Source organism: Lasioglossum baleicum, chromosome 11 (genome assembly GCF_051020765.1).
Source record: "Lasioglossum baleicum chromosome 11, iyLasBale1, whole genome shotgun sequence".
Classification (NCBI taxonomy): domain Eukaryota; kingdom Metazoa; phylum Arthropoda; class Insecta; order Hymenoptera; family Halictidae; genus Lasioglossum; species Lasioglossum baleicum.
Window position 1 is genome coordinate 17,777,672 of NC_134939.1, and position 26,356 is coordinate 17,804,027.

Consider the following 26,356-nt stretch of genomic DNA (forward strand, 5'->3'; position numbering starts at 1 on the left):
GACGTTCGGGTCTCCGAAGAATAAAAATTTTCGGGTTCCTCAGTTCTTACTCTGTTTCTAGACTATAGCGGGCCGGTGCGGCGCGGTGTCGGAGAATTTCGTAAATTCGCTGGAAGCTGTTCTTGCAGCATTGATCGTCGTGACGCTCTCTCTGAAATTGGACATTTGACGGAACGATATCGCCTCGCCGCGCGCCGCCACGGTGGGTTCGCGGGTTTCAAAGATGGGGCCCGAGATCGCCCGGAGCCATAAGTGACTTACGGAGCGTAACAAACTGACGCGAGTTTAAGCGAGGGACGGGCAATAAACACGCGGAAAGATAAATGGTCCCTTGGGTCCACCGAGGCGCTCTCGGGGAAAGTGTATCATTTCTACTAGATCTTTCGACTCGCACGGTCCTCGAGTAAATTCTGCAGTTTTATCGGCCGGCAGCAGTTATAAATACCGATGGAACACGAAACCCACCGCTCGACTCTTCATCTTTAAACCGTCGACAGCGAACCTGCAATTTAAAACTTGCTCCACTTCGATATTCCCGAACCGGTTCAATGTTCCACGACGAAAGCGGTAATATCAAAATTTGGCGCGATCGAAAGTACCTCAAATCTTGACTTTTCAATTTTTATTGCATTGGACAAGACCCCCCGTTCAGACGTCTTAGCGTCTTCGTATTCGTATTCGTTTACACTTGTACGCGCGGACCAACAATCCAAAGAAACAAAAACACCGTTCGGACACGCCGGAAACCGCGTCTCAATGATTTTGATTTCGTGGAATTCTCTGTGAAAAGTCAACGTATTCGTGCAACTAATTAGATATTGTCTGTTCCAGATGCCACAGACAGTACCATCCGCAGCCGGCTACTCGCCGTCGTTCGATTACAGCACATTCCAGTTCGATCTGTCCCTCCTCTCGGACGATTATGGCGCGACAAACGTGCAGAGCACATTGAAACCAGCCCAAATCAAACAAGAAGCAGAATCGCCGCGTCCCGGCTCACCTATCACCACGTACTCGAGCCCGCCGTATCCAGGCGCAGGTGGTGAACTGCCGCTATCCCCTAATTACTCGCACGAGGGTTCGCCAGGATATCCAACCAGTCCCTACTACGTACCCAGAAGCCCTCAGAGCGCACAATTTTACCCGACCAGCCCGGAACCGTCCGCCAAACAACCGGTCAAGAGGGAGAAGAGCCTCGATCTGCTGGCCATCTTGCAGGAATCCAGGTAAATCGATCGTGGGCAGCCTCAGATAAAAATATCCACGGCTGTAGCACCTCCTGGTGATGTTCGACATAATTATCTAATCATTAGATTAACTATCTCTGTCTTCTCGCGATCAGTATAGTCATCTTCGCTATTGGACCCCAGACTTTTCTCCCAGAACTACCGACTAACGGAGACTGTCTATTCGAAGCAGCTCGTTCCTCCGAATCAGTTCCTCGTCTTTTCGATTCTCAAGGACATAATTTAAAATAATTTAAATCGGACGCACATGACACACCGCACGTGAAACAGCGTGATCGAGCGATAGAGAGTGACATCGCGGCGCCGCGCCGCGCCGGTGGCTCTGATTACAGGCTCTTGGCGGAGAGTCTGGGCTATCGAGAGGACTCGACGGACTGCACGGTGCCGTGCACGCCGCCCCGAACGGAAGAGGACATCTACAACAGCCTTGACGCGGACTTCTTCGCGAAGAAGGAAGATGCCGCAGTGCAGGGTCACCCGTTGCTGAAGGAAATCCTATTCAAGGAGGAGCCGCGTAGCTGTAGCAGCACCAACAGCGTCGCGAGCAGCTCTTCGGGTTTGACGTCGTCCTCGTCGACGACCTGCTCGTCGCCCGATCCGATCGACATCGAAACCAACAGCTCCCCTTTGAGGAGCTTGCTCTTCAAGGGAGTTAGAAAGGACTTGGCCGACGTCACCAGGACGAACGTGTTGAAACTGGAGAGAGTGCACGACGAAGAGGTCGCGAATCCCTTGCAGAAGGAGGAGGAACTGTTCAAGGACGGACAGAAGAGCGACCACCAGTTGCTGAGGGAGGTCCTGAGGGACACTAGCTTCCAGAAGAAGTACAACTTGAGACCCGTAGATCTCGGGAACGTCGGCACGGGGTTCGTCGAGGACATGGAACCCGGCGAGTGCGTCGGGGACCTCACCAGAGAACAGATCGAACCTGTCCTCAGCCTTGCCATTCAACAGCTGCAAAAAGACTTTGACAACACCTGCGTGGCGCTCGGCATCCATCCAGGTGAGCCTCCAGGCGGCTTTTACCTTCTCGCACCTCTTCTTGCTCAAATGGACCAGAGTTGTGCACAATTACAATTGAATTACTCCGGGAATTATACATATAATTACGAAGTAATTGTCAAGTACATTGTAATTTCTAATTCAGATCTTCATTCAATTAAATTACGATGCAATTCGCAAATGCAATTCGAGTACAATGAGGAGGAATAGAAACTACGAAAAACAAAAATATATAGCACTTCTTCAAAGTTCTGTGTATTTGAATATTATATGTATTTAAATTACACATCAGATTAAAATACTTAGTAAATTGCATTAATTGAAAGGTGTGTGAATGATGTAATTCAGTTATTACGCAGTTGAATTACTATACATATAATTGAAATACAATGTAATTGAATTAGCACAACTCTGAAATGGACCCAGAGCATTTAAACAAGGCGGTGCATTCAAATAAAAATGTTCCACCGCGATTGCAAGAAACTGCACTAAAATAGAAATTGATTTCCTTTCTTAACCCTTTGCACTCGAAGCTATTTTATTTCGTCCTAGAATATTTATGAGATATTATATATTATATTATACATATATGTATGTATGAAATTGATATAATAACTCATACAATACTTAAATGTTTAATAATTGACCAAGATATTATATTTAATAATGTAAATATCTCGAATAACGGTCAAGCAATATTTGGTGGCGCCTCAGGGTCACCACTCGAGTTGACATCTTGAAATCCTTGGAATGTTTTCACCATTTTCCCGCTACTCATTTTCGCCACGAATGCACAAAAAATCCGTAGTCTATTCGGAACTGATTTCGTTGAGCGCACACGAGTTCTCGAATTGTAGATTGTAGCAAAGGTTCATTAACGACCAACCAACTGTTTCTCAGCCGGTGAAAATCGCGAGCATAATTGCTCGGCCGTAAAAAAAAGACAACATGGTTGATTGTATGAAAATTACACGGCAATTTACAGTGTCCCACAGGGACAGCCAGCCGGTGATAAAAAAAAGTGTTCCACACCGTTAGAGGACTTAATGGCCGCTCGGCAGAGATTGTGGCATAATAAATATATAAATCGTGGAGATATATATATAGTGCTCGGCTGGTAATAAGAAGGTGCGTGAGTGTCCATTAGACACTTAGGCCTTCTTGCTACCTTGCCGCGGGCGACGCTTCGACGTTATCTTCGTGGACGTAGCTAGAGAGCGACCGGTTCGACTATTAGTTCGTAACGTGATGTCATGCTCGAAATAAGTTACGAACTCGCGCATCGTAAGCCCGAGTGAGCGGTTACGAAATTTCGAGGCTTCGCCCAAGGTCACCGGTTATGCTTCCGCTACAGTTCCCCTGTCGAAATGTTAGAAAAATGCCAGCATGAACCCCCCCCCCAGTCCACTTTCCCGTACGAATAAACAAGAATTCAGAAAACGGGAAAACGATTTGGTCGTAGAAAGTTTCGTTACGAAATCGACACAAGTGAAATTCGACCGATTCAAACCTTTTATTCTGTGATTAATAGACGACGTGCCTATATAGTATGTACACATTTTTAGGAGCATGTACGGTAACGGTAACGGTAACAGACGTTAGTGACATTTGCAGTGTGATTAGAAATTTCGCGTGTCTAATCATCGTCAGAAGTGGAGAAGAAAATTGTGAAGACATTTGGAAGGATTGTAGAATACTGTTATCTGATTTACGACTTGTTAAAATTTTTTAAAGAACAGGTACATTTTTATTTTGCACAACAATTCGCGATATCACCTATTTAAGAAATGCGAGGCCGAAAAGCCTTACTTGCGTGTGCGAATACTTGGAAGCTTGACTGTGATAGCGATATTGCCTGGCAAGGGGTTAATGAAAGACGTTGACCGAGACGCTGATGTTAAAAGTTGAAATCGAGGAAAGAAATTGTAGGAAGTAAGGTATGAGAACGGTGTGCTGTTGTTGCAGAGCCACGACGCTGGAGTGCAGCGGACGTAGCCGCCTGGATACAATGGGCCAGAAGGCAATTGCAGTTGCCCTCGGTGCCATTGGAGAGCTTCAACGTCGACGGCGCAACGTTGACGTCACTCACGGAGGAGGAGTTCTGTCAGCGTGCACCTCAGGTGAGTCGCGCGAATTCAATCCCTCCCCAATTATGCAACCCCTGCGCTGCGCGCTCACCTTCTCTCGTGTTCTCCGGGTTCTCGCTCGTTAACCCGAAAGAATGCAGCCTCGAGATTATGCAACTTATCTTCAAGTAAATAGAAATTCCACTGAAAAATTCGCTCGAAAACAACAGGAGCAGCGGGGCGAGTCTTCGAACGAGGCACGGTGAATTTAGATTTGATTCCGATTAACCAGGTAAACAATTAGAAAAGTCAAGTCATAAATGAATCGCGAACGCCACGCTCTGCCACGTTATCTGCAATGTCGCAGACGTTTTTTCCAAAGAGGTTATCTCACGTTCAACCAAGAATTTACAACGGATTTCGTGTTTGGCGTTATCGCTCGGCGAAACTACTCGCTCGCAAGATAATGCACAGCCGTAGGTAGCGAAATGTTTGCGCGAATTGTCTTTTCTGGACATAGATACATATCTTTACATAGATTCTAGAACTGCTGTTCCCGAAACGCAACCGAGAGCGACGCTCGAGATATCTCGACTAAGAAAATTTCTTACGGCCTCGCTCGCCTGCAATTAGCACAAAAACCAAACGGACAAAAAATAAACATGGCAATTGGTCCAGAACCGGACCACTCTCCCACAAATTATCCGGTTCGAAGAGTAGACTTTCCCAGAGGAAACTGGTCAACCAAGGAAACCTGGAAAACGCATTCCTCGCGCTTATCCGATCGAGCGAATAAAGATAGAAGCAACACGGTTCGCGGACAGTCCAAGGAGAAGAGTAATCGGTCGCCTAATGACACGCTAACGAAAAGCCCACTGTACCGTCGAACCAAAGCACTTCCAGGCTACCGTGAGAACGGCTAGTAATTGAAAATGCAACAAGTAAACAATGGTAGAAGCTAAAATGTTCTTAATCGATTGTAAGAAATGAGAGCTAGATAGATTTCTTCGTTTCTTCGTTTCTTCGAGTATCAAGTTACACTCGCATTCTATCAGCTGGCCGATCGATTCAACGAGTAAATCGCGCGTGGCCATTTTGTTGCGGGTGGAAAGACGAGAAGGAAACGAAGCGGACGGAGAAGCTCGGGGGTCCCGGGTCCGGCAATCGATAAATAAGCTAATGACGCGACTCGCTCGAGAAACGCTCGCGGACCCAAGGCAAGGTAAGGTCCGGTGAAAGTGAATTTCCTGGAAATCGGCAACGCGGTTGTCCACGTTCTTTCGTCGTAGTCGAACAGGCCAGAACGGCATGAGTAAGCAACTGGCGTAATAATACGGTTCGCGCGCCGCTTAACGGAACCAGGATTCTCCCGATACCTTTTGTGCATCGCGCGGAATACATCGTTTTAGTGCGCGACCGATTGCGAGATCTCTGTATCGAATGCGCTCGTGGACCGTTATCCAGCTCTTTGCCACCGCTTGATTTCGGAATTAAAATTGCACCGAGTCCAAATGGTAAATAATGTGAAAAATATTTTTAGTGATGACTCCGAGGCACCCCTCGATTGCCAAGGGTTAATAATGAAATTTCTATGAAATGTCTGTGGAAAATCGGGATGTTTGAAGATGCGTGATCTTTTTGTCGCGGAGTGTACAGTGTACACACGTCGCGGTTCCGATCGTCGACATTTGAGTCGCGCACGAATGCAAAATACCCGCGGCTTCGATGTTTAGAAACGTCCATTTGTCTTCGGAGGAGATTAGCAAAACCGAGGAGACCTCTCTTTGCCGCGGACGCGCGTTTCTCGTATTCATTTCACTCGGTTTTCGCTCGGGGTGAATCTTCTGCCCCTCTCCTCCCCACCTCCTCCTCCTCCACCTCCTTTTCTTCTTGTTCTTCTTCGCCACGGTGAAACGGTACTTAATTCTTGTTATCTTGTTTCATACGTTTCGCTGCCGGGAGATGTGGATTTATGTTTGGTCACATGTAACTGATGGCTTTGATGCGGCTGCCGCCGAGATAACTTTATACCGCGGGTTTAAAGACCGGAGCACAAGACGTCGGTGCATTATTTAACGTTTTCGGCGGCGTACACACCACCGCACCGAGTCGTTGCAACTCCGTATGCAGGTCTAATAAATATCGTCCGCTCTCATATTGATTACGCTCCTCGACGGAGATGATATATCCGACTCGGTGATGTTTGCGAATGCTTTCTTCGAGCCGCGGCACGAGGCGTCGCGCGTCGTTCGTTATCGAAGTATACCACGGTAAATAATCGTCGGGAATTAACGCTAGGTTCGTTAATTATCTTTCTACCGGTTGTCCAAAAAAGATCCAGCTTCTATTCGAAACTGGAGCTTCTGTAGTTATTTTTGCAAAGATCTCTTGTTACTTATTTTATTTTCGTTCGGTTTAAACGTTGGCAGGCTGGACTGTATATTGCACCAGCAGCAGCAAGCGCGAAAAATGCGTCCCGCACCGTTGCAATCCTGGAAAAACGGATCTACCCCCTTAAGAAATGTAGAACTAAGCACAGCCTTCAAAAATACAGAGGAAGGGGTTTCCGAGTTCCACGATTCTCGAGTGTTCGAGGGATGTCCGAAAAGCGTTCATTAACGGTTGGCACCGAGCTCGTCGAGGAGGATAATAACTCGTTTGTCGTCCGTCGTCCGGTAATGTATTGAACGGCGAGTTCGAGGCTCGACTGGATAATGGTCACGATCCATGATGAGACCGGGCAGAGAATTTTGCAATGCAAACGTCTAGCCGACGAGGAGTAACGGTCTAGTTCGTAAGAGCGAAGGAGCCCGGTCCCGATACACACCGATGTACATATCGGCAGACGATCTCTGTCTCTTGAAATCGTACGTACTACCACGTACCAAACGCAATAGAAATTAATGGCGAATGAAATGCCTGCGCGCAACGCGGTGCATCGACGAGCGCATCGCAAGCGCGCGCAGGGGGTTAAGGTAGTCATGCATAATGGATTCAGCTTTACGTCTTGTAATTGGATAATTATACTACGATGCGCGCTGCGCGGCAGTCTCCGTAACGTGGAATCATGAGCATGCTCGCGGTTATGCGCTATCTATAATTTCGTAGATTCTTCCCTCGTTTCCGTGGCCTTCGATAGGATCCTACTCGCTTTATTTCCACCCGTGACAAGCGAATCGATGCGCTATCCCTTTCAAATTCCTAAGCGAGACTCCAGCTGTCTTCGACGCCGCGCCGCGCCGCCGCAGTTTCGTCGAAAAATTTCATTTCGACATGTGTAGGTTTTGCACTCGAAATTCACCCCTTTCGCAAATCAATTTCACCCATTAAGAATATTCGAAATTAACACAGTTTTCATGCATTACGAAGTTCATGAATTGGCACATAATTACTTGACCTTTATCGACGGATTCAGAGAAAAATTCAGCAGGCGAATGATTAACGATTCCCAGAGGCAAGGTTGGTAACGAAGGCACATTGGCCTAGAACAATTAGCGCGGCCGCGATGTATAATGCATCGGACTCGTCGCATCCATTCTATTCAGGGTTTCGGTAAAAATGTCAGTGTTTCACAGGACAGTTTGTTCCCTCGCGGATCGCATAAATCCGACGATATCGATCTCGTTATCCCAGATCCTTTATTGCTCCGGATCATAATTCATGAGCCGGATAGGCGAAAGACGGGTTGCTAGGCGAGTAAGGGGCCGCGGCGCGGTGGGCCCTCTCGGTCGCGGAGCTGGCCAGAAATTGAACGGTGCGAAGCGAAGGTTAAAGAAATTCATAGCGTTCGCGTACGCCGAAGAAGTCATTAATGCATCCCACATTCGTTATGGACGTTCGGCGTGCGAGCCGACTCGCAATAATGGTTCGGTGGGAATCCGATTCCCGGAACGTTGCCGAGCGATCGCCGCGCTGCGCTGGTTCCCATTGCCACGACATAACCGAGCATAGCAGCTGAAATTACACGGGGGCCCGAATCTTTATTTTCGATCGTATTCGTACTCTCCTGCCCGGTTGTCTCGCGGATCCGAATTCGAGTTCGAACAGAGAGAGAGAGAGAGAGAGAGAGAGAGAGAGAGAGAGAGAGAGAGTTCTCCGCATTGCAATTTGCATCGGATGCACTCCGATTTCCCGAACGACTTAATACGTCGCGGGGCCGAGCGTTCGACCAAGTAGCAATCTGAAATCATTCGGCCGGCATTAGCCTCGATCATCGGTATCTTCCAGCGACGTACCGAACGTACTCGCGTGGGAAGCAACCCGGGTGAAAAATATGCAAATGATTCGCGTGCATCGCCGCAGCCCAGGCTTTCCGAGCAACCCGGCGAACGATAACATGCTACTTTCTCGTTAGACGTAATTGATAAACGGCGTACACTGTTCAGAGCTGGTTGAATTAAGGTCGGACGCGGACAGAAACGGGCCAATTAAAAATACCCCGATCGAAAAAGTCGGATCGAAGAATTTTCACTCATCCGGTATCCGTGTGTCACCGTATCGAGAATTTTACGAATCGGCGCGACTGACCGTTCCGGGAAGACGGGAAAGCAAACGGGTACCGGCGCGGCGCGGCGACTGCCCCCTCCCCCCAGGTGCAACGACTCGGATGCACCGTTTGTCGACAACTAGAACTCGATTCGCGTTGCAACCCGCACGCAGAAACCGTAGGTAGCGGCACGGCGGCGCGGCGTCGCGCGTCGTCTGCCGTGTGTGTAGCCTATGCAGTCGCGGTCGTGGCGCATAACTGCATCTAAGGTGCGTTCGTTTGACTGTTCCCCGTCCCCTCTACCTCTGCCTCCTGCTCCTCCAGCTCCTCCTGCCCCCCCCCCCCCCTCGAAGGCCTGTACAGCTTCCACGAGCAACAGGATTGGCGCTCGTGTGCACGGACGCGCTATTTGCCCGGCAGAAACGATCGAAAAGTGGGTCAACGGTTGCCTGGCTTGCTGACTCGCTTGCCTGGCTGCTGGCTAGCTGACTGACTGGATTGCCCGACTGCCTGTTGCGTCTTAAGACGCGCTTTCTCTTCTGCTGCGAAGCGGCGGCGCGGCGCAACGACTCCGTCGACTCTGGAATTCTAACGCTTACGTAGCCACCTCCTCTTTTTTCACCTTGCCTCCCACCCCTTTTTTATACCAACGATCTTGGACTCTTATCACCCTTCCTTCTCGCTTCCTCCTCGCCTATCTGCTTCCTTCAAAGTCGCTGTCCCGACCGCAACAGAAATTGTACACAGCGGTCCCTAATCTATATATAAATATATAAAGAATAAATTATTTCGAGAATCCCGATTCTTTCGAAAATCCCGACTCTCGTTCGAGAATCCCTACTTTTTCGAAAATCTTGAAATATTCGGGTACCCGCGCCCCCTGATCCCGAAATTTTTTAATTTCGCGTTCCCGACTCGACCCGATACTTCGGATTCTTCTCGTTCAACACCTCTTTTTGCAGTTGCAAGTCAGCTTAATTGTTTTACATTAGCAGGGAACTCCGACAAGGCATTATTAATCCTCGGACATGATCAATTTATTTACTTTATCATCTTCCTTCTGCGTCTCGTTCCCAGCATTCTCCTCTTACTGGCGAACACCAGCCGTACGGCAGAAGTATCCGAACACATTCGCGGAATGTCCTACCCGCCCCTCGGTGTACAGTGTACAGGTATTCATGCAAATGAAGTCTGTATGGAGTCATTCGCGATAACGTCGTTTATCGAAAATACAGGAACAACTCTCGCGAACGCATTACAATCTTTCATGAATATTGAACAAAGTGTAATCGTCCGGGGCCGGGGCGAATCGCTGTAAACAATCACGGGTGCGTTTCTCTGAACGTACCATTGGTACTTGCGAGATCTTTAACACTAACCATCACCGGTCAAAATCACCGGTTCCAAATTTTTTATTTTACGATTATTCATATAATAAAAATAATTTCATAAGAAATGATTGTATAGATATACCTTTAGTGGAGCACATATTACAATAGGAGCTGCGCAAAGTCTAAATGAAATCAATCTTGTCATTTTTATAAGATAACATGTACCACTGTTTTACTTTTAAGGCTCGGTAGCTTTAGTGTTCTTTTTTTTCTATATTTTGGTTTTACATCGCATCTCAACTGCTAGGGTTATTAAGCGACGGGACCTACAGTTTTTATTAAGGCGGCCTTAATAATTTGACACCTTGGACACCACAGTTTTTAAATGGCACATGGAATATTTCCAGAGGTGCCGGCTCGGCGCGGCGCGACAGCGGGATCCGATAGCTTTAGCTTTAATTATTCTTCGCAAAATCTGTGTCGACAGAATTTCATGCGAAAGAGTAATGATTTCCACGAAGAACGGCAAAGAGCCAAAGATTAACGACGCTACTCTTCGTTTGATGTTCTAGTGCGGAAGCATGCTGCACGCACAGCTGGAAATTTGGAAGGCAGCCGTGGAAGAGTCTCCGCGCAACACATTGGCAGCTTCCTGGAGTCCCGCTGGTGTTGTTCAAACCCCGAACAACAACGCAACAGGTTCGTCCACGATTGGAAACGCTGCTAACGTCAGTGTGAAAGGCTCGTCTTGCAGCGTGGACTTCTCCGATGGTGAGTCCACTTCTCAATTGTCATACTCTTCGCTTGTATCGTACTTTTCTCTCGAATTACAACTACAAGTTCTTGATCTTCGCAGCTAACAGAAAAGCTTATTAATAACAAGATTAATATTTATTTATTATACATATTATTTATTAACGATAAGAATCGATCGGATAAGAATCGGACCTTTCGATCTTCGAAATTCTCAAGGACTGTAGCATCTCGTGGAAGGGTAACTGGATCATTTACAGAGCGAAGGGGCTCGGGGTTTTGTTCGCAGACGAGGACGAGGACTGTGGTTCCTCGCAGGCTGGTTCTGGCGGCAGTGGAGGCAGCACCGGTGGTGGTGGTGGTGCTGGTGGTGGCAAGATGAGGAACGGAGGTTCGCACATCCACCTGTGGCAATTCCTGAAGGAGCTGCTGCAGAGCCCGGCGGTGCACGGGTCCTGTATCCGCTGGCTGGATCGAGGCAAGGGCGTGTTCAAGATCGAGGACTCGGTGCGCGTAGCCAGGCTCTGGGGCAAGCGGAAGAATCGGCCGGCCATGAACTACGACAAGCTGAGCCGCAGCATCAGGCAGTACTACAAGAAGGGGATCATGAAGAAGACGGAGCGCAGCCAGAGGCTGGTCTATCAGTTCTGTCACCCCTACTGCCTCTAAGACGGCCTCGTTGCACGGGCTGGAAACCAGGTTGCCAGGGTGTTACCTCGGCGCGCCTCGCCGATCATTCTATTTATTCCGCGACGACGAAAGGTCGCGCGTGCCAGGACGTGGCTGAGCTTCGTCCTTATCCTCCGAGTATTTATTGAAGAGCGCCGGAGTACGCTACCGTCGCGACTCCCTCTTCGAGGTCCAAGGTCTTCGCCAGATCCCGAAGGGCGTCGCGACGAAGGGCTCCCGACTCCCTCCACGTGCAATTCTTCTCTTCCCGTCTTCTCTCGTCTTTATCTACCTGTTAACGCGAAACGCGCGACACGCGCGTCTCCGCGTTTATTATTATTTTTTTTTTTGTGGTTGCTTGTGTCGTTTTGCGTGCGTGAGTGCGTGTCTGTTCGTTTCGTTTGCTCGGTGTGCCTGATCGAAGGAGAATCAGCACGGAGGTCGAAGCTAAACGATCCACCGTGTCCGGCACGCTATCCCGCGGGGATAACGCCGCGCCGCGACGCGGATGGGTGTTTCTAGTACGCCCGTTTTGGGCGACCCCTATCTACCCAACCCCCTCAATCCCCACATTCATTAACAAACCCCTGTCTCTCCCTGTCTTCCACCCCATTAACCCGTTGTAACATACGAACCATCGTTCTCTTAAAATTAAGTTGATTCCGCATCACACGAGCCACTATCTCGCCGCGGCTGGTCGAAAGACAACAGCCAGATAGCCGCAGTTTACAGTTGCAGCCGCGTCCCAAAGACGGATTCGTCGATCCCGAAGCGCCTCTCGATCGCTGACTCGCCGCTCTATTTGCTCAATCCGAAGCCTCGTCTCGACTGCTCTCGACCCGTTAATCAGTTTCTTGACACATTCAACGCCGAGGACAAGAAAATTTCCAGCTGCAGTTGTTCAATTGTTTTCAGCGTCACCAGAAACGGGAGGCGGAATTATTTGTTCACAAATATGTAAATGAATTTTCGCGTTTTGATTTGACGGAATGTCGAAAGTGGAAAAAGTGGAAAGTGTTGGAAACGTGAAAACTCACCGTCCAGGCTCTGAACGCGTCGACGAACCCGTTGTCTTTCATCGGAGGATTATTTCTAACAGAGGAGAGCTTCGAAATCGCTTCCAGCGATTGAAAACCGCGTCGGAAAAGAGGGTCGAGAGATGTTGTCGGCGTCGAGTGTGTACCAGCAAAACCAGCGCCATCCTGATTACCAGTAATGTACCATACACACAAGCTAACACTAACATCGTACTAACGTAACTACTAAGTAACGTAATATCGTATCGCTAACAGAGCCTAGTATTGTTACTACGTTGATATACTGTCGGTAATATTACTGCAGCACTACTAACGGCGTGATATCGCCACTCGATGGCAGGCTAGCGTTGACACTAAATCGGTATTATATATCGCCGTGGTAACGTCAGCGTGTCGTCACCGCACTTACGGCCGGTGGTTTCGCTGGTACAGGTACTCGCGCCGCGCCGCGCCGCGACGCGCCGCGTCGACCTTGTTTTCTTTTCTTCGACGCTGTGTCTCTCGCAGACGTTTCGAGAGGCTCTTGATCGGGATCGACACTCGAAATACACGCTGGGAGGTACGTCCCGCGATCATTTTCGAGTGAGACCGTCGCAGCGGTCGCAGCGGTCGGAGCGGTCGCAGCGGTCGCAGCTCTGCTTCGAGATTGGCTAAACGATGATTAATAACAAAAGAAAAAATGTGAGGCGGAGAACCGTCTACGAAAAAAATGGGAAGAAACCGCTCTTCCCTGTTTGTTCTCGAGATTGTTTACCAGCGCCGGTCGCACCGGAACCTCGAGCCCCGTACGATTCGAGGATCCGAGGATCCACGGATCCACGGTCCGCGGACGATCCAGCGCGCGGAACCATTCGCTGTTGCTCGATCCGTCCCGTCGTTCATACCTTTATCCAGTTTCGCAGAGAAACCCGTCGCGTTGGTAAAGCGTCGCGTCGGTCGATCGTGCGAGACGGTACAAGCGTATTTTTCTACCATTTTCATCACGATATTTTTCTAGCGAGTTGAACGCATTTTTCGAAACGTATTTACTCGTACGAGAGTCTTATAAAAATTTAACGCTTCTCTAGATTCTTTAGTCTTAGGTCGCCGAGACGCACAATTCTCTCCGAGGAGGAACAGAGTATTTTGCTATCGTATATTTTTGAAAGGATCGAGTGGAAATTGTTCGATCTCGGCATGTTTCCGAATGCATTCGCATTCCCGCAGCAATCGCGTCAGAGTAATTTTGAGCGCCGACAGCGTCGACAGCGTGTCTAGCTCGCGGCAAGTGTTGTCTGTAACGGAGGATCCGTTTCAGGGTGGATTTTCTGCGACGCCCACGGATCGAGAAATTGAATAGTGCCTTCCGAAGTGCCTTCCCGATGGCGTTAGCTAGTTCGTAAAAATTCTTGGTCGATCTGCCACGCGTCCTTTTGCGGATGCGTGCGACGCTGCTCGCCGCGCCGCGCCGCGCCGGACAGACCGGAAAATCTCGGCTGGCGCGGCGTGAAACGATCGCGGAGTGCCGGAGAGAGGCGATCGTATCGTCCTGGAACACGCGATTAGGATTATACACGTCCCGATCATCGCTATTACCGGCGCGGGGTTTCTTTGAAAGCTTCGCGGTGAACGACGACCGTGGATTGCTCGAGGCGCGAACGTTTGCGCGACTGGTTCTGGTGATTTTGGTCCCATATATCTATGATATATTAACGTTGTATGTTCCATGAACGATCTAGCATGTAAGCTCACCTTAGACACGTAGGAACACACCGGCGCGGCGACTCACGTGAGCCGCCGCTAAGTTACTACAACAGATTTCTCCTCCTTCCTCCTTTATTTTTTCGTTTTCCCCTTACCTCTTTCCGTATCAACTTTCTTTCTCGGACGCTGTCTACCGCTGACTGACGTCGGAAACTGCCAGGTACGTCGTATTTTCTGTCAAAATCGAACAACTTTCTTCTTTATATTGAACCTGAAATATTGCAGAATATGGGGAATGGGAAAAATATGAAGATCATGGTACGAACGTTTCTTGATCTTGATAATCTGTGTTAAACTTCCGGAATTTCGAAAAAATTCTGGTGCATCATATACCTTGTACGGATAGATTCTTTTCTAAGAAAAGTTTTCTTCGCATGCTGTATATTTCATTAGTTTTTTTTTTACACGAAAATGTGGTAGACAAGTTTTACGTCCAGATTTGAAATCAGCGGGACAAAATCTACGGGAAACGATGTGTAAACCACAATATTCTTGAAATTCCGCAAGTTCAACACAGATTTTCAAGGTTCGAAAACGTTCGTACCACATAACCTGGTCGAATGATGCGTAGAAGATGAACAATTGTTATTATGTCCCTGTACCTTATTTCCGAAAAAAACAAATGAGAGTCCAGCGAGGGGACAGCGTTCGCATCTTAATCTTCCTGTGTACCCGTAAGTAGTAGTAGCTCTTACGTTTCTAAACATAAAGATTTTTCCACTAAGATTTGTTTAAACTATCTCCGAAAGCACTCGGAATTGCCGACGCGTTCACCGGGCTCCCGACTCCCGACTCCCGAATAGTCCCGAACCGAGGCGCTTTCTTCTCGTTGTTCCACTCGGAGTTTGGTTCAAGTATCAAAGCTGATCCGTTCATTCCGCGCGTTAAATCGCCGATCAATTGGCGATTGCGACATTCCGTCGATACTTAAAAGTGAAATGAAATTCCATCGTCGACCCGGTGAACTCGTCGCAGGTTCTACTAACACAAGATTGTTCGCTCACTGAAAAATCGGTTGTACATACATCTCGGCGTTAATCATTTTGTACGTTCGTTTTTATTTATTTAATTGAATTTCCGTAATCGTATTAATATATTGTACGCGTAGCCGTTAGGGAGATCGCAGGTGCACGAGACATCCCGAACGTTGAACGCCGTTCACGTGGATCTGGTTTTAATGTCCACGTTCGGTCCATCGAACGGCACGTCGATTCTGTTGCGCGGCGTAACCAATGCTGGGAACGATCACCGCGTGGCGATCAGAAGTGGAGGTCCGCCCCTTCGAACAGCTACCATCTTTGCGAGAAGCCTAATATCATCGGTCGCGGGAACGATGCGAGAATGTTTCCTTATTTTTGAGAAAACGTCCCGCGATCCACCAAATACAGTTGGTGGACCTCCAAATTTGATGGCTGCGGTACATTGTAAAAAGATTTCCGTCGTCCCGAGAGTGCAATTGTTGCCAAAAAAGGAGATGCGAGAGACGTTCCTCACGGGAACGCCTGTAAAATTCTAAAAAGATAGATCGTTAAGCCAAAGAACATGGCTGCGATTACATTACTCGAAACCAGCCTCGAGAGACGATTTCGTTTCAGATTGTGGCAGTCGGGAACAGACGCGAGGTCTGTCGGATGCAATATTTTCAGCTTAAATAAATACGTTATTGAAAAGACAATGTTGTGGTTGAAACCGTGCGATTTTACGACAAAGTGCACGAATGTATTCTTGAGCAACCTGTTCCGAGAAACGCGAGACGAGCCCGCCCGATTTCATCGATCGATGGCCGCTCGCGCGGTCATCGTAAAGTCATCGAACGAAATGCAACGTCGTCGTCGAGCTTCGATCAATGATAAAATCGGGCCGTTTCCGATGCCGTCGACGAAGTTGCGGTTTAACATAATCGGCGGGCGAAGTGTTGTTATTAGAATGTGCAATATTGTGCAAGGTGTCGCGTCGGCACGGCTCGTTATCAGAATCAGAATCCCGTCGAAACGAAAAGTCGCGCGAACACCATCAGCGATCATAAAGACGGTACTCGATTATCGGTTCTCGTTCGACAGCGTCGCTTTCGATCGACCACCTTGCCGATTTATCTTCACCCCCTTTTAGCGGCGCGATCGAGACCAGCGACAGCATGCAAATTACGTTTCTTCGAATCGCGGACCTCTCGGAACCGCTGAGACTTGGCGACGCGACGCGCGGAACAGCTCTCGTAATTGTGCATAAAACACTTGGCGATTCTCACAAAGAGGATCTTACCGATAAAAACTCGGACGTTCACTTGGACAATTTCCTCGTTTTCAATAAATTCCATCTCGCGGAATCTTTGCACCACCACATGCTTATCTTTCAGCGAGTTTGTCGTGAAAATTTGTTGATTCTGGTAAATTCACCCTTTGCAGTCGCAGCTATTTTTACTCGGAAATTAAACATTTCTCTCGGCCTGAAATAATTTCCTTGTATGTAATCGATCAGGCAACAACCTATTTAATAATGCAAACAATATTGCGAATAATAGTATAGGAATTTTCAGAGTCACCACTCGAGTGTGCAAAGGGTTAAGAGAGAAAGAGAGAGACAGAGGGGGAGAGAGAGAGAGAGAGAGAGAGAGAGAGAGAGAGACGATTTTGTATCCAATTGGCTGCGGATTGTAATGAAAAAATGGTCTGCATCAATTTCAAGGGTCAGAGGTTACATCAAAATTTCTTTCTTTTTTCAATCACCTGAATCAGTGGGAATAATACGAAAAATGAATGCATAAAACTCGCAGTCTAGTATTCAATTGTTTTGCGAGCCGCAGGTGCGCAAAACGCCGCCGCAGTCCGCTGTCACCAAGAGAGAAAATGGCCGGTGAATTATTCTCGGAGATTAGATTATAGAATCCAGGTAGTCGTTTGCGGTCGGAGGAGAGCGGCACGCATTTCGCAGCCGCCGTTGTCGAGATTTCGTCGAGATCGACACCGACGCGACTGTTCGCGACGTTCAAACGAATGCGAACAATGCCGATAACGTAATTACCAGGGAGGGCGCAGTTGCATGAGAACCATCTAGGCCATGGCAATTAGAAAAGTCGCGAGTAGATTCCAAATTGATAATCGGAACGGATTTTTCCGATCGTTTTGCTATGGAACGAGTTGGGAATCATTTTTCCGTTTCGTCGAATTTACGAGCTTCGACGCGTCTTGAGTGGCACTTAGCATTTTTGAGACTCGCCCGACCGAAAGGAGAAAGTTACAAAAAGTGCTTCCAGCTGCCAGCGACCGCGAAACGATCCGATTCGATCTCTCGAAACTCGTACATAATTGCCAAACGTCGAGCAAATAAATTATTCAAGCGATCCCGGTGTCGCTGCTGTCAATTAGTCAATTATGTTAACTGTCCAGTCCGATGTGGAGATTGTTTTTTTTTTGCAAAGAATTTGCCGATTTTCTACCGGTTTTTCGATTCCATATGTATACGCGAGACACATTTACTATTTACACAGCAGAGATTAACGCCAAGCAGAGACAACGGAAATGAAAGAAAAAATTGTAAAACCACTGAAAGCGTGTTTAATTTATATCCGTGTGTCTCTCGGTTTCCTTTCCCCAGGAAGCTACCGCGGTTCGAACAGTATTGCATAAGGCGGGATAGACGATGGATTTACTTCAATATCACAGGATCCCGTGGGACTATAAGAATTTCATTCTTCAATCTAATATAGAATATTTAACAAAGAGACAAATTTTACTTAACCACACAGATAATCTCGTCTGTAAACACAAAATCTAGATCTACATAAATTTAAATGAAGATAAATCTTTTTTGAGAAAACAAACTGTGCTGGAAATGGATTTAAGAAATGCGGGACTAAAAAATGACGCGAGATTCTGCAGGATTGCAATCCCTAGTCGCGAATAAATAGAGAAAAGGCCTTTCGCTAATCGTTTATTCAGTCCGCCTGATAGCGAATCGATTGCGATAGCGCGACGGTGTATAACAACATTTATCTTTCGTATTATCGAATGTCATGCTCGGCTCTCGAGATGTTTTTTAAACAGCTGGTCGCTTGTTTACTCGATTCCGGCTGCGACTTTTCTCGGGAGAGGCGCACCATTGGCTTTCCGAAGTCCCACTTAACGTATTTTCGTAGCCAAAAGCCAGCGACACGCGAGAAGCGAAAGCAACGCGGCCCGATGGACGAGTGAAAGTCCTCGAATTATGCGAATCTAATCGACGATAAATTCGAATGACTCATCCCGGTTAAATTCCCTGCGGTTACGGCGATGACGCGCGGTTTGCATTCGAATTGAATCGCGATGGAATTCGTGTCGCGCGAGACAACAGCAGGAGAGGGTAGAAACTAGAATGTTATTGTTAGTAAAGGAGTTGTTAAAAATCGATCATCTGTTTCATCTCGGCAATTTATTCGACAATCGCTTCCATAAACAATCGAGAAACGTCTGAGGTGTTTGAATATTCCTGCAAGGACACAGGCAGGACACAGAAGACTCGTGCGATATTTTCTACGTCATTGTCCACGCTTTTCCAACTTCTCTATTTGCGGGAAGAAGATGGTGGTTGGTAAACACCTCTCGGCCTCGCGGTGGAATTAAAAAGGACGGAAACAAATAAGGCAATAACGTGTCGCTTTAATGGCGGTACGGTCTAGCAATTTCAATTACAGCGTTTTAATTGGCCCCCGGCGCGGCGCGGCGTACCGGAGTAATTACGCCGATTAACGGGAAGATGCGCGCGGCAACTGGAGCGCGAATTTTATACACCGCCGGGATTTATTGGTCGGCGGAAATTCGCGGGGCGAGCGCGAACGAGCGTGTCTCGATCTTGCACAATTATTTCGACGCTGTGATCGATACAGATCGAACGGGAACGAGGTAAGCATTTGTACGTTTACAAAGAAAGTGAAATGGAAAGCCTTTAAGTTTGAACAGAATTACGAATTCGAGCAGGAATTTCAGAAATGCTGAAGCCGATGCACATACGGTTACAATGTCTCGGTCGACGGTAAATAGAGTGGAGACGAACGAGTGTATTACGTGCAGTAATTAGAAGTAATTTGAAACGGACTCGGAATAACCGCGTTCCTCGAAGCGGCAAGTAGATAGAGAAGCTCGAGGTCGTACATAATGAAGATCGAGCACGGAGTAGTAATGAGATTTCGAAAATCTGAACTGATCCGAAGGAGCTACGGTGTCCTGAATCACGGGGGAGAGTCATTATCTCCATCCAGTCTCCTTTCGGTTCTAGCTGAATTATCGACTAAAGCCTAACCATTGGCACGCGGTGTATCGTAGATTTGCAACTTTGCTGGAGACTGCAGATTTTTGCCGGAGAATCGAGAAGCACTTGCCACTGCGAGAGCAGTGGGAAAGCATGATCGATCGGGGTGCGAGGCGGGGATCGCGATTCGCGGGCTTCTCGCGATCTACGTAGAAACGAGGAGTAAGGGCAAACAAACGAAAAAGTGAGCGGGAGTAGAGGAGGGGGACGAACAAAGGAGCAACAACAGCAAACAAAAGCAAAGGGTTTGAACTCCGGAGGATGGCGAGAATCTTTCCGCCATAAAGATTCGTATCGCTCTGGAAACGTCGAGCTTCTCTTCTCTGTCCTCCCGTTCCCCTCGTTTCTTCTCGTCCCCCTTGTCCCCCTCGTGCCCCTTGCAGCCCCGGTCCTCGATCATCCCTCACGCGGAGCAAAGGGGGCGGGCACCGAGCCAGTGGGCGTCCCTTTTCGAGATTTACGACGATTTAATCGTACAATTAATCTAACACCTTGTTGCAACAACACCTCGTACCCGCGTATCTATGTTACCGCCGTCTCTCCACGATTCCACGGGGAGCGACGTGAGGGAGGGGCGGGGGGGGGGGGCTCGCCGGAGATCGCACCTCCAGGAAGGAACGAGCAACGGACGAAGGAACGAGAGAGAGTATAGCGGCCGGATGAATCGACAGAGGTGTGCTGGAGCTCTTTTTACCCTCGGATCTATCGGGTCGAATCGCTGGCAGAAAAGGGGCATCGCGGTGTTAAAGAGGAGTAACTGGCCAAAGTGATGGGAGACTTCCAGGGACCCGGGGAAAAGAGAACGCAGGTTTATGGTGTTGCCCGGCGAATTCATAGTGTACCGAATGCGCAATGTAGGTGGAAAGAAATCATACGTCATCCTGTATCGCTCATAACTTGACTGCGGATCTTTATGTGTGCAAAGGAGAAACGTTCCGCATCAATTTCAAAAAATAAAACTAACTAAATTGAATGTTTTGACATCTTCAATTTTTAAAATTTTCCAACAATTTTAAATTTCATCTACTCAATTTTCCTATAAACGCATATAGATCCGCAGTCTACTCATAACCAATTCAAACGCTATTCCCGACCTCACCTCGGAGTAAAATTTTTATAAAAAAACGAGACCATTAAAGTAATTTTACATACAATTTTATTAATGCCAAGTTTGTAAATATATAAAAGAATGTATTGTACAATGTACATTTATACATATTCGTTCGTACGTACAGTTTTTATAAAAAACATGTACATGTATTGATTAAGAAATAAATGAAGTTAATTGTTGCATGAAATAAAACATGAAAACGCGAATGCATCTTCGACGTTCAAAGATTTATATGGGTCAAGCCCGATGATCGCGCATCGCTGATCCATAGGCTACCCCGTATTCTTATGATAGCGCGAGCACGTATAGTTACGTAGAACAAATGAATCCTCCAGTTATTTTATCGGGCCGCCATTGTTTCGCGATCTGAGCGCGTTCCCGCGGCCGACACTCTTAAGCAGATGTAATTTAAACGTGGATGCGTTTCGCTACGGAACGGAAAAAATCGGTATCGCGGCTGCTTTAACTCTTGTCGAGATAACGGTTCGATAGCGCGATCCACGTAAAAAACCTTTGGGCCCCGATATCGCCGGGAACATGCGAAGCATCGTCTCTCTACTTGGGAAATCGAAACTCGATGCAACGTCGAACATCGTAGAAAATTTTGGCTGTTGACAAAAGGGTTAAAAAATGTGAGACTAAGGTGGATGGACAATTATTCTTTATGCCTGAGCCTGAGATATAGGGATGGAACTATGAAGTCGTACGTACAATCGCAATGTTGTGGAACAAAAAATGAGGTTCTTCATTCAAAAGGGTTCGCGACAAAAATTGGCGACGAAAATCGTGTCGAAGAGGGGACCGGGTTGCACCTATGCCCGTTTTGCACCTTATCTCGTAGCCGCGGGTAGAAGCCATCGAGCGTTGTTCCACGCCGATATAGTGACTGTTGCTCGCAGGGGACACCCCCGCAAACGAGCGGACCGCGCGTGCGTCCGTACGACCAAGGACAACAACATTCTCCGTAAAACTAATTGCCAGGTAAGTATATACGAGCGACGAGTCCGCTCGAGCGCGGCCAAACACACGCCACGCCGATATACAGCTTCACGTGAACCCGCGATTCCTGTGAGCAAGACGAGGACGGTGCGAGATGCTCGCGGAGATAACCGCGAACGCGGGAGGAAACCTAGGGAAACGAGGAAAAACTCTCTCTCTCTTCTTGGTGGAGAGAAGAGGGAGGAGAGGAGAGGAGAGGAATTCGTCGAACACAAAAAGGGAATATCAAGAGGAACGCCGATAGGTCAGCGGTTTCGGTATACCCGGAGGATGCAACCGCTGATACGGCGTAAATTGCCGTACCCTACAGCTACCCGATCCTCCTGCGAGAGATTTCAACCCTCGACTCTGTTTCATTCCTCCTAACCATTCTGCGCTGCTCAAATTTGGATATTATGGGAATTCATTTGGGTCGACACTCCTTTGTCGAGTGTGACTCGAAATCAGAAAAAGAAATATGTAAATACAACGCCTTCTTATATGTGGTATTTGGTTCTTCCTTTATTTATGTTTCAGTTAAAAACAAACATAAGTTCCACAACACACAAATTACAAAAAAGTTTGAGAGCTACATCCAATATAATCAATAAACAAAATTGTTTGAAATAAGTAGCAGTCAAGGAACTGTCCTTTGAAGTAAATTTCAAATAAAACACTTGAAATAGTAGGGATTTGGTGGCAACAAAATTGAAAAATAATTCCAAGTGCAAAGGGTTAATCGCGCGGATCTTATTTACATTAGCGTCTTCGTATTCGTTCACACGTGACCGCGGAGTCCAACAATCTAAAACAAAGTCTAGTTCTTCGATTCTAGAGAAGATTAATTTTCCGTGTACAATGCGTAACATCTGTCGATGTGAAATTAATTTAGAAAAGATGTAAACCTAAGGAACGAAAAAAGCTAAATATAGAAAGCGAAGTGCAGAGGAATAAAGAGAGAGGAAACAAAGAGGAGGATGAGGAGGATGAGGAGGAGGGTGGTGGAGGAGGAAGAGGGAAAGAGAGAGAGAGAGAACGGCGACTCTATGGCACATAGAATTTATTGCGGGTACGACGGTGGACCACATTAAAGAAAGAGAGGGCTGCTCGTACGTGAGCGCATAATTTATGCTCTCATTATGCGACAACCAAGATTCATTACGGCCAACAAGCATTGTCGCGCCGATTCGGAGATCGATCGTGGCTCGCTAAATAAATGCACGAACGATGATCGGATAGCGGGACGGGGGCGAGGGAGAAATCAGAAAGAAAAGACAAGAAAAATGTAAAAAGAAAAGAGGACGAAAGGGAATGTATATAAAACGGGGCTCGGTCTTATTACCGTCTCGAAAGGGAGCGGAATACATATACTATGAGGATGAAGGATCGACGATAAGTCGCGACGGTGATTAAACGGCCTCTCTCTCTCTCTCTCTCTCTCTCTCTCTCTCTCTCTGCTCCTTTTGCAGGTTTCGCGGGCGTAATGACATGCTCTCGGCGCGAGCGGTATGATCGTCGAACCACGGTATCGGAACCACGATTTTCAATTCTCGTCGCATTCCCGGGGCTTGTAGCTGATTTATTTCTCGCTGACAGAGTCCTGTTCACGTCGACGGACACAGATCGTTCGTTCGTTTACTTCATCCAATCCGGTGAGAAGCGTTTAATTCCACTCCGATTATGCCAAGATTTTATGTCCACGGACCTCGGAAATCTCTTTAACATCGTTGCAAATGTTGCGTTTGATCCGATGGAATGCGACGGTACACGCGCTCGATTTAACTGCGAATTATGTGGTTGCAAGGAGGAACGCCGCATGTCACAATTCCAAACAATTTCAATTTATGCATTAACCCTCACATCCGTTCCTCGTTTCACCAACTGAATCTGGCCCACGGTATCAAATTGACACAATGGTAAAAAAAATCTATGAAATGACAAGGTAAACAAGTTATTTTTCATGTTTTTTAGGTTTTATCGGTTATTCGCATTGAAAAATGAAAGTCGAAAAATGATAGTTTGACTGAATTTTAGAGTGTAGGAGTTACGCGTTTACCAGAAAAGAAGTCATGAAAACAAATTCGAAAGGCTCCAAAAAATAATGCAATTTTACCGATGTCCGGTGCGAAGAATCAGTGATCAAAACTTTAAAGATAATGCATACATACATAATCTCGAAAGTGAAAGTTTTCACAGATTTCAGCGAGAAGCGTTAATGCGAGCGCGCCTTACCGCGCGTTGAAATCACCAGAACGGCGCGGCGCGGCGCGGCGGTCGTTATATTGCCGCGATGAACGGCTCGAACTCCATCGAAATCGAACAAAATCGAAATCGTTTGCTTCGAGAAACATGACCGTATAAAACGCCGATGTTCTTTATTGCAATTAGATACTAATTCTCTTCCGTCGTAATGTTTATTTCATCGCGATGTGATAAAACGCCCGAGCTCGGAATCGTGTTCCCCACATGCGAGTCGATGTTGCACGCATTCCCGATTTTATGCCGCAAAAACTCCAAACGTTTCTTTCCCCTGCGTGACGTTTCGACATCTTTCGCTTTCCATTTCCGCGATAAAAATTTGCTCGCGACTCGAAAAGCTATTGTCGCTCATATTGTCTCGCTGCGCCCAAAGTAGTCCAACGTTATGGCTCCTTACACATTGTGAAACGCGGCGACGTACTTGAAAATGGCATTAGCATACGTATCACGGGTGTGTCGATAAAGACAAATATATTGCACGGATTCGAAGCAGATTTTTATCCGACTTTCCTGATTTTTCATTGCGGATGGAAAACGTGAAAAGAGGAAAATATTGACAATACATAGTGACCTGAGTGGTCGAATCGCGTTGACCTTGGCAACATATGCGAAGATGAAAGTGATCGATGTTAATATTTACCCAAAATTGGTATAACGAGGCTAGATGTTTCCAGTGTGCTGCAAACAATTTCACAAAGAAATTTAGGCTGTTGCGAGCGGAACTGATTGTTCGAAGAATATGGAATGCGCGCGTTAGCCGTAAGATACCGATTGAGCAATTATCGTGCGATCCCGGTGCCCGGTGCCAGGGAATTAATTCCGAATATTATACGTCCGGCGATTTTCCGTACGAGTATCTGCTTTCGAGCACGGCCATTATCGATAATCGTAATCGCCGGCGATTAGCCGGTACAGGGGTGTTAAGCGGAGTCGTTCATATTCATTCAGGATGGAAAGTAACCTCGCATGTTTGATACCTGCCGATTGCAAAGCCATCCGAGACGATTAATCTCCTTCGTCTTTATCCGTCTCGCGGTCCCGTGTATCTCATCTTTCCATCGGAAGAAGTCCCTTCTCCGCGCGTCGATTACCACTTACCACTTATCGGCTTAACCCTTTAACCGTTTTGATTAATTCACCCGCGTCTATACTTAAGACTATCTTTTTACTTTTCGCACGCTTAAAATGAAAACTTTTGGCCCACTGACAATGAGTGAAAGTTCAGCCGAGGAATGAATTGGAACGATTACGTGTTCTATAGAAAATTTTCAAAATGACTGTGTGGACGAGTCGTTTTCCCCTCGATCCAGTTTTCGACATTTTCCCGGTAAAGTCGAGAGAGCTTGTTGTTATAAATGATTCAAAGCAGCACAGCTTAATACATAATACATTTATGCAAATTACAGAAACCGAGTACAGACAAATGTTCGGCGTTTTTATCGGCGATCTTGTTCTTCTGCGGTCAGGCAAATTTTTTATTTCAAAGTAAAAAAGATGCGACACGATACACAGAGAGTCTCTGGACGGTTTCGAAGTCTGCGAAAGTTGTGTGTGCCAGTGATAATGATGCACGAGTCGACAGGGACGCTTTGTTTATCCTGTTTCCTCGGGCTTCCTTTTGCACCTTATTACCTCGCCGCAGACACGTTCACCGGTCTTTCTCGCTGCCCTTTCTAACAACCTTGTCCTGCAAGAATGTAATCGATCCCAAGGATGCGGCGGAGCCGAGGAGGAAGAGAGGTCGATAGGTTAAGAAGGTTAAGAGCGATAGAACTAATTGCTCGCCGAGCAATATCTCATAGAAACGTACGCGGCAAGGCAAGAAACGTAGAAAAGTCGGGGAGCTCGTTTACACGAGACCGTTTCATTAAAAAGTCGACGCGTACGTCGTCGATCTTGTTTAATCGTCACGTCGCGTCGCGTCGATTCGAATCGAATTTTCTGGATTCGCAGAAAAGTGAAGACCGAACCTTCTCGCGACGCGACACGCGACGTGCAAAATTCCAAACTCTACTAATAATCGATAATTCTGCGTTATATTTGTTTTGTTTAAGTTAAAATAGCGCATAGAAAGCAACGTATTTTATTTTTTACAATTGATTTGAGAAGTAAATATTATCAATTTGAACTTCTACGGACATGTGTGCCTGCTTCGTGTTTGATTTGTTGAATTGTGCACTCCTGAATCGGCCGTTTTCCACTGTGCGAGGGGGAAAAAAATTAGTTTCGTATCGTTAAACGGAATTTATGATACGGTTTGTAGAATGGTTCGCGGAGCCCAACTTCTACCTGGGTTAATAAAACTGCGCGCTGCGAATTAGAATTGCAGATGAAGCGGCTACCGGAATCGATACACTGTTTTCAGAAATGGCATTCGCATAACGGCGACGTTTA

At 47.1% G+C, this 26,356-nt stretch overlaps 1 protein-coding gene across 4 annotated transcripts in view; it reads left to right on the plus strand.

The window, feature by feature from the left end:
• Positions 1 to 25,526, plus strand: part of Ets98b (DNA-binding protein Ets98B) — a 65,438-nt gene extending 39,912 nt beyond the window's left edge. For all 4 annotated transcript variants that reach the window (XM_076433949.1, XM_076433948.1, XM_076433950.1 and 1 more), the window contains exons 2-6: positions 832 to 1,226; positions 1,580 to 2,250; positions 4,215 to 4,369; positions 10,705 to 10,903; positions 11,175 to 25,526. In XM_076433949.1, coding sequence (XP_076290064.1) covers positions 832 to 1,226; positions 1,580 to 2,250; positions 4,215 to 4,369; positions 10,705 to 10,903; positions 11,175 to 11,554 — 1,800 coding nt within the window. In that variant the 3' untranslated portion in view covers positions 11,555 to 25,526. The remainder of the gene's footprint in view (positions 1 to 831; positions 1,227 to 1,579; positions 2,251 to 4,214; positions 4,370 to 10,704; positions 10,904 to 11,174) is intronic.
• The last annotated feature ends 830 nt before the right edge of the window (positions 25,527 to 26,356 follow it).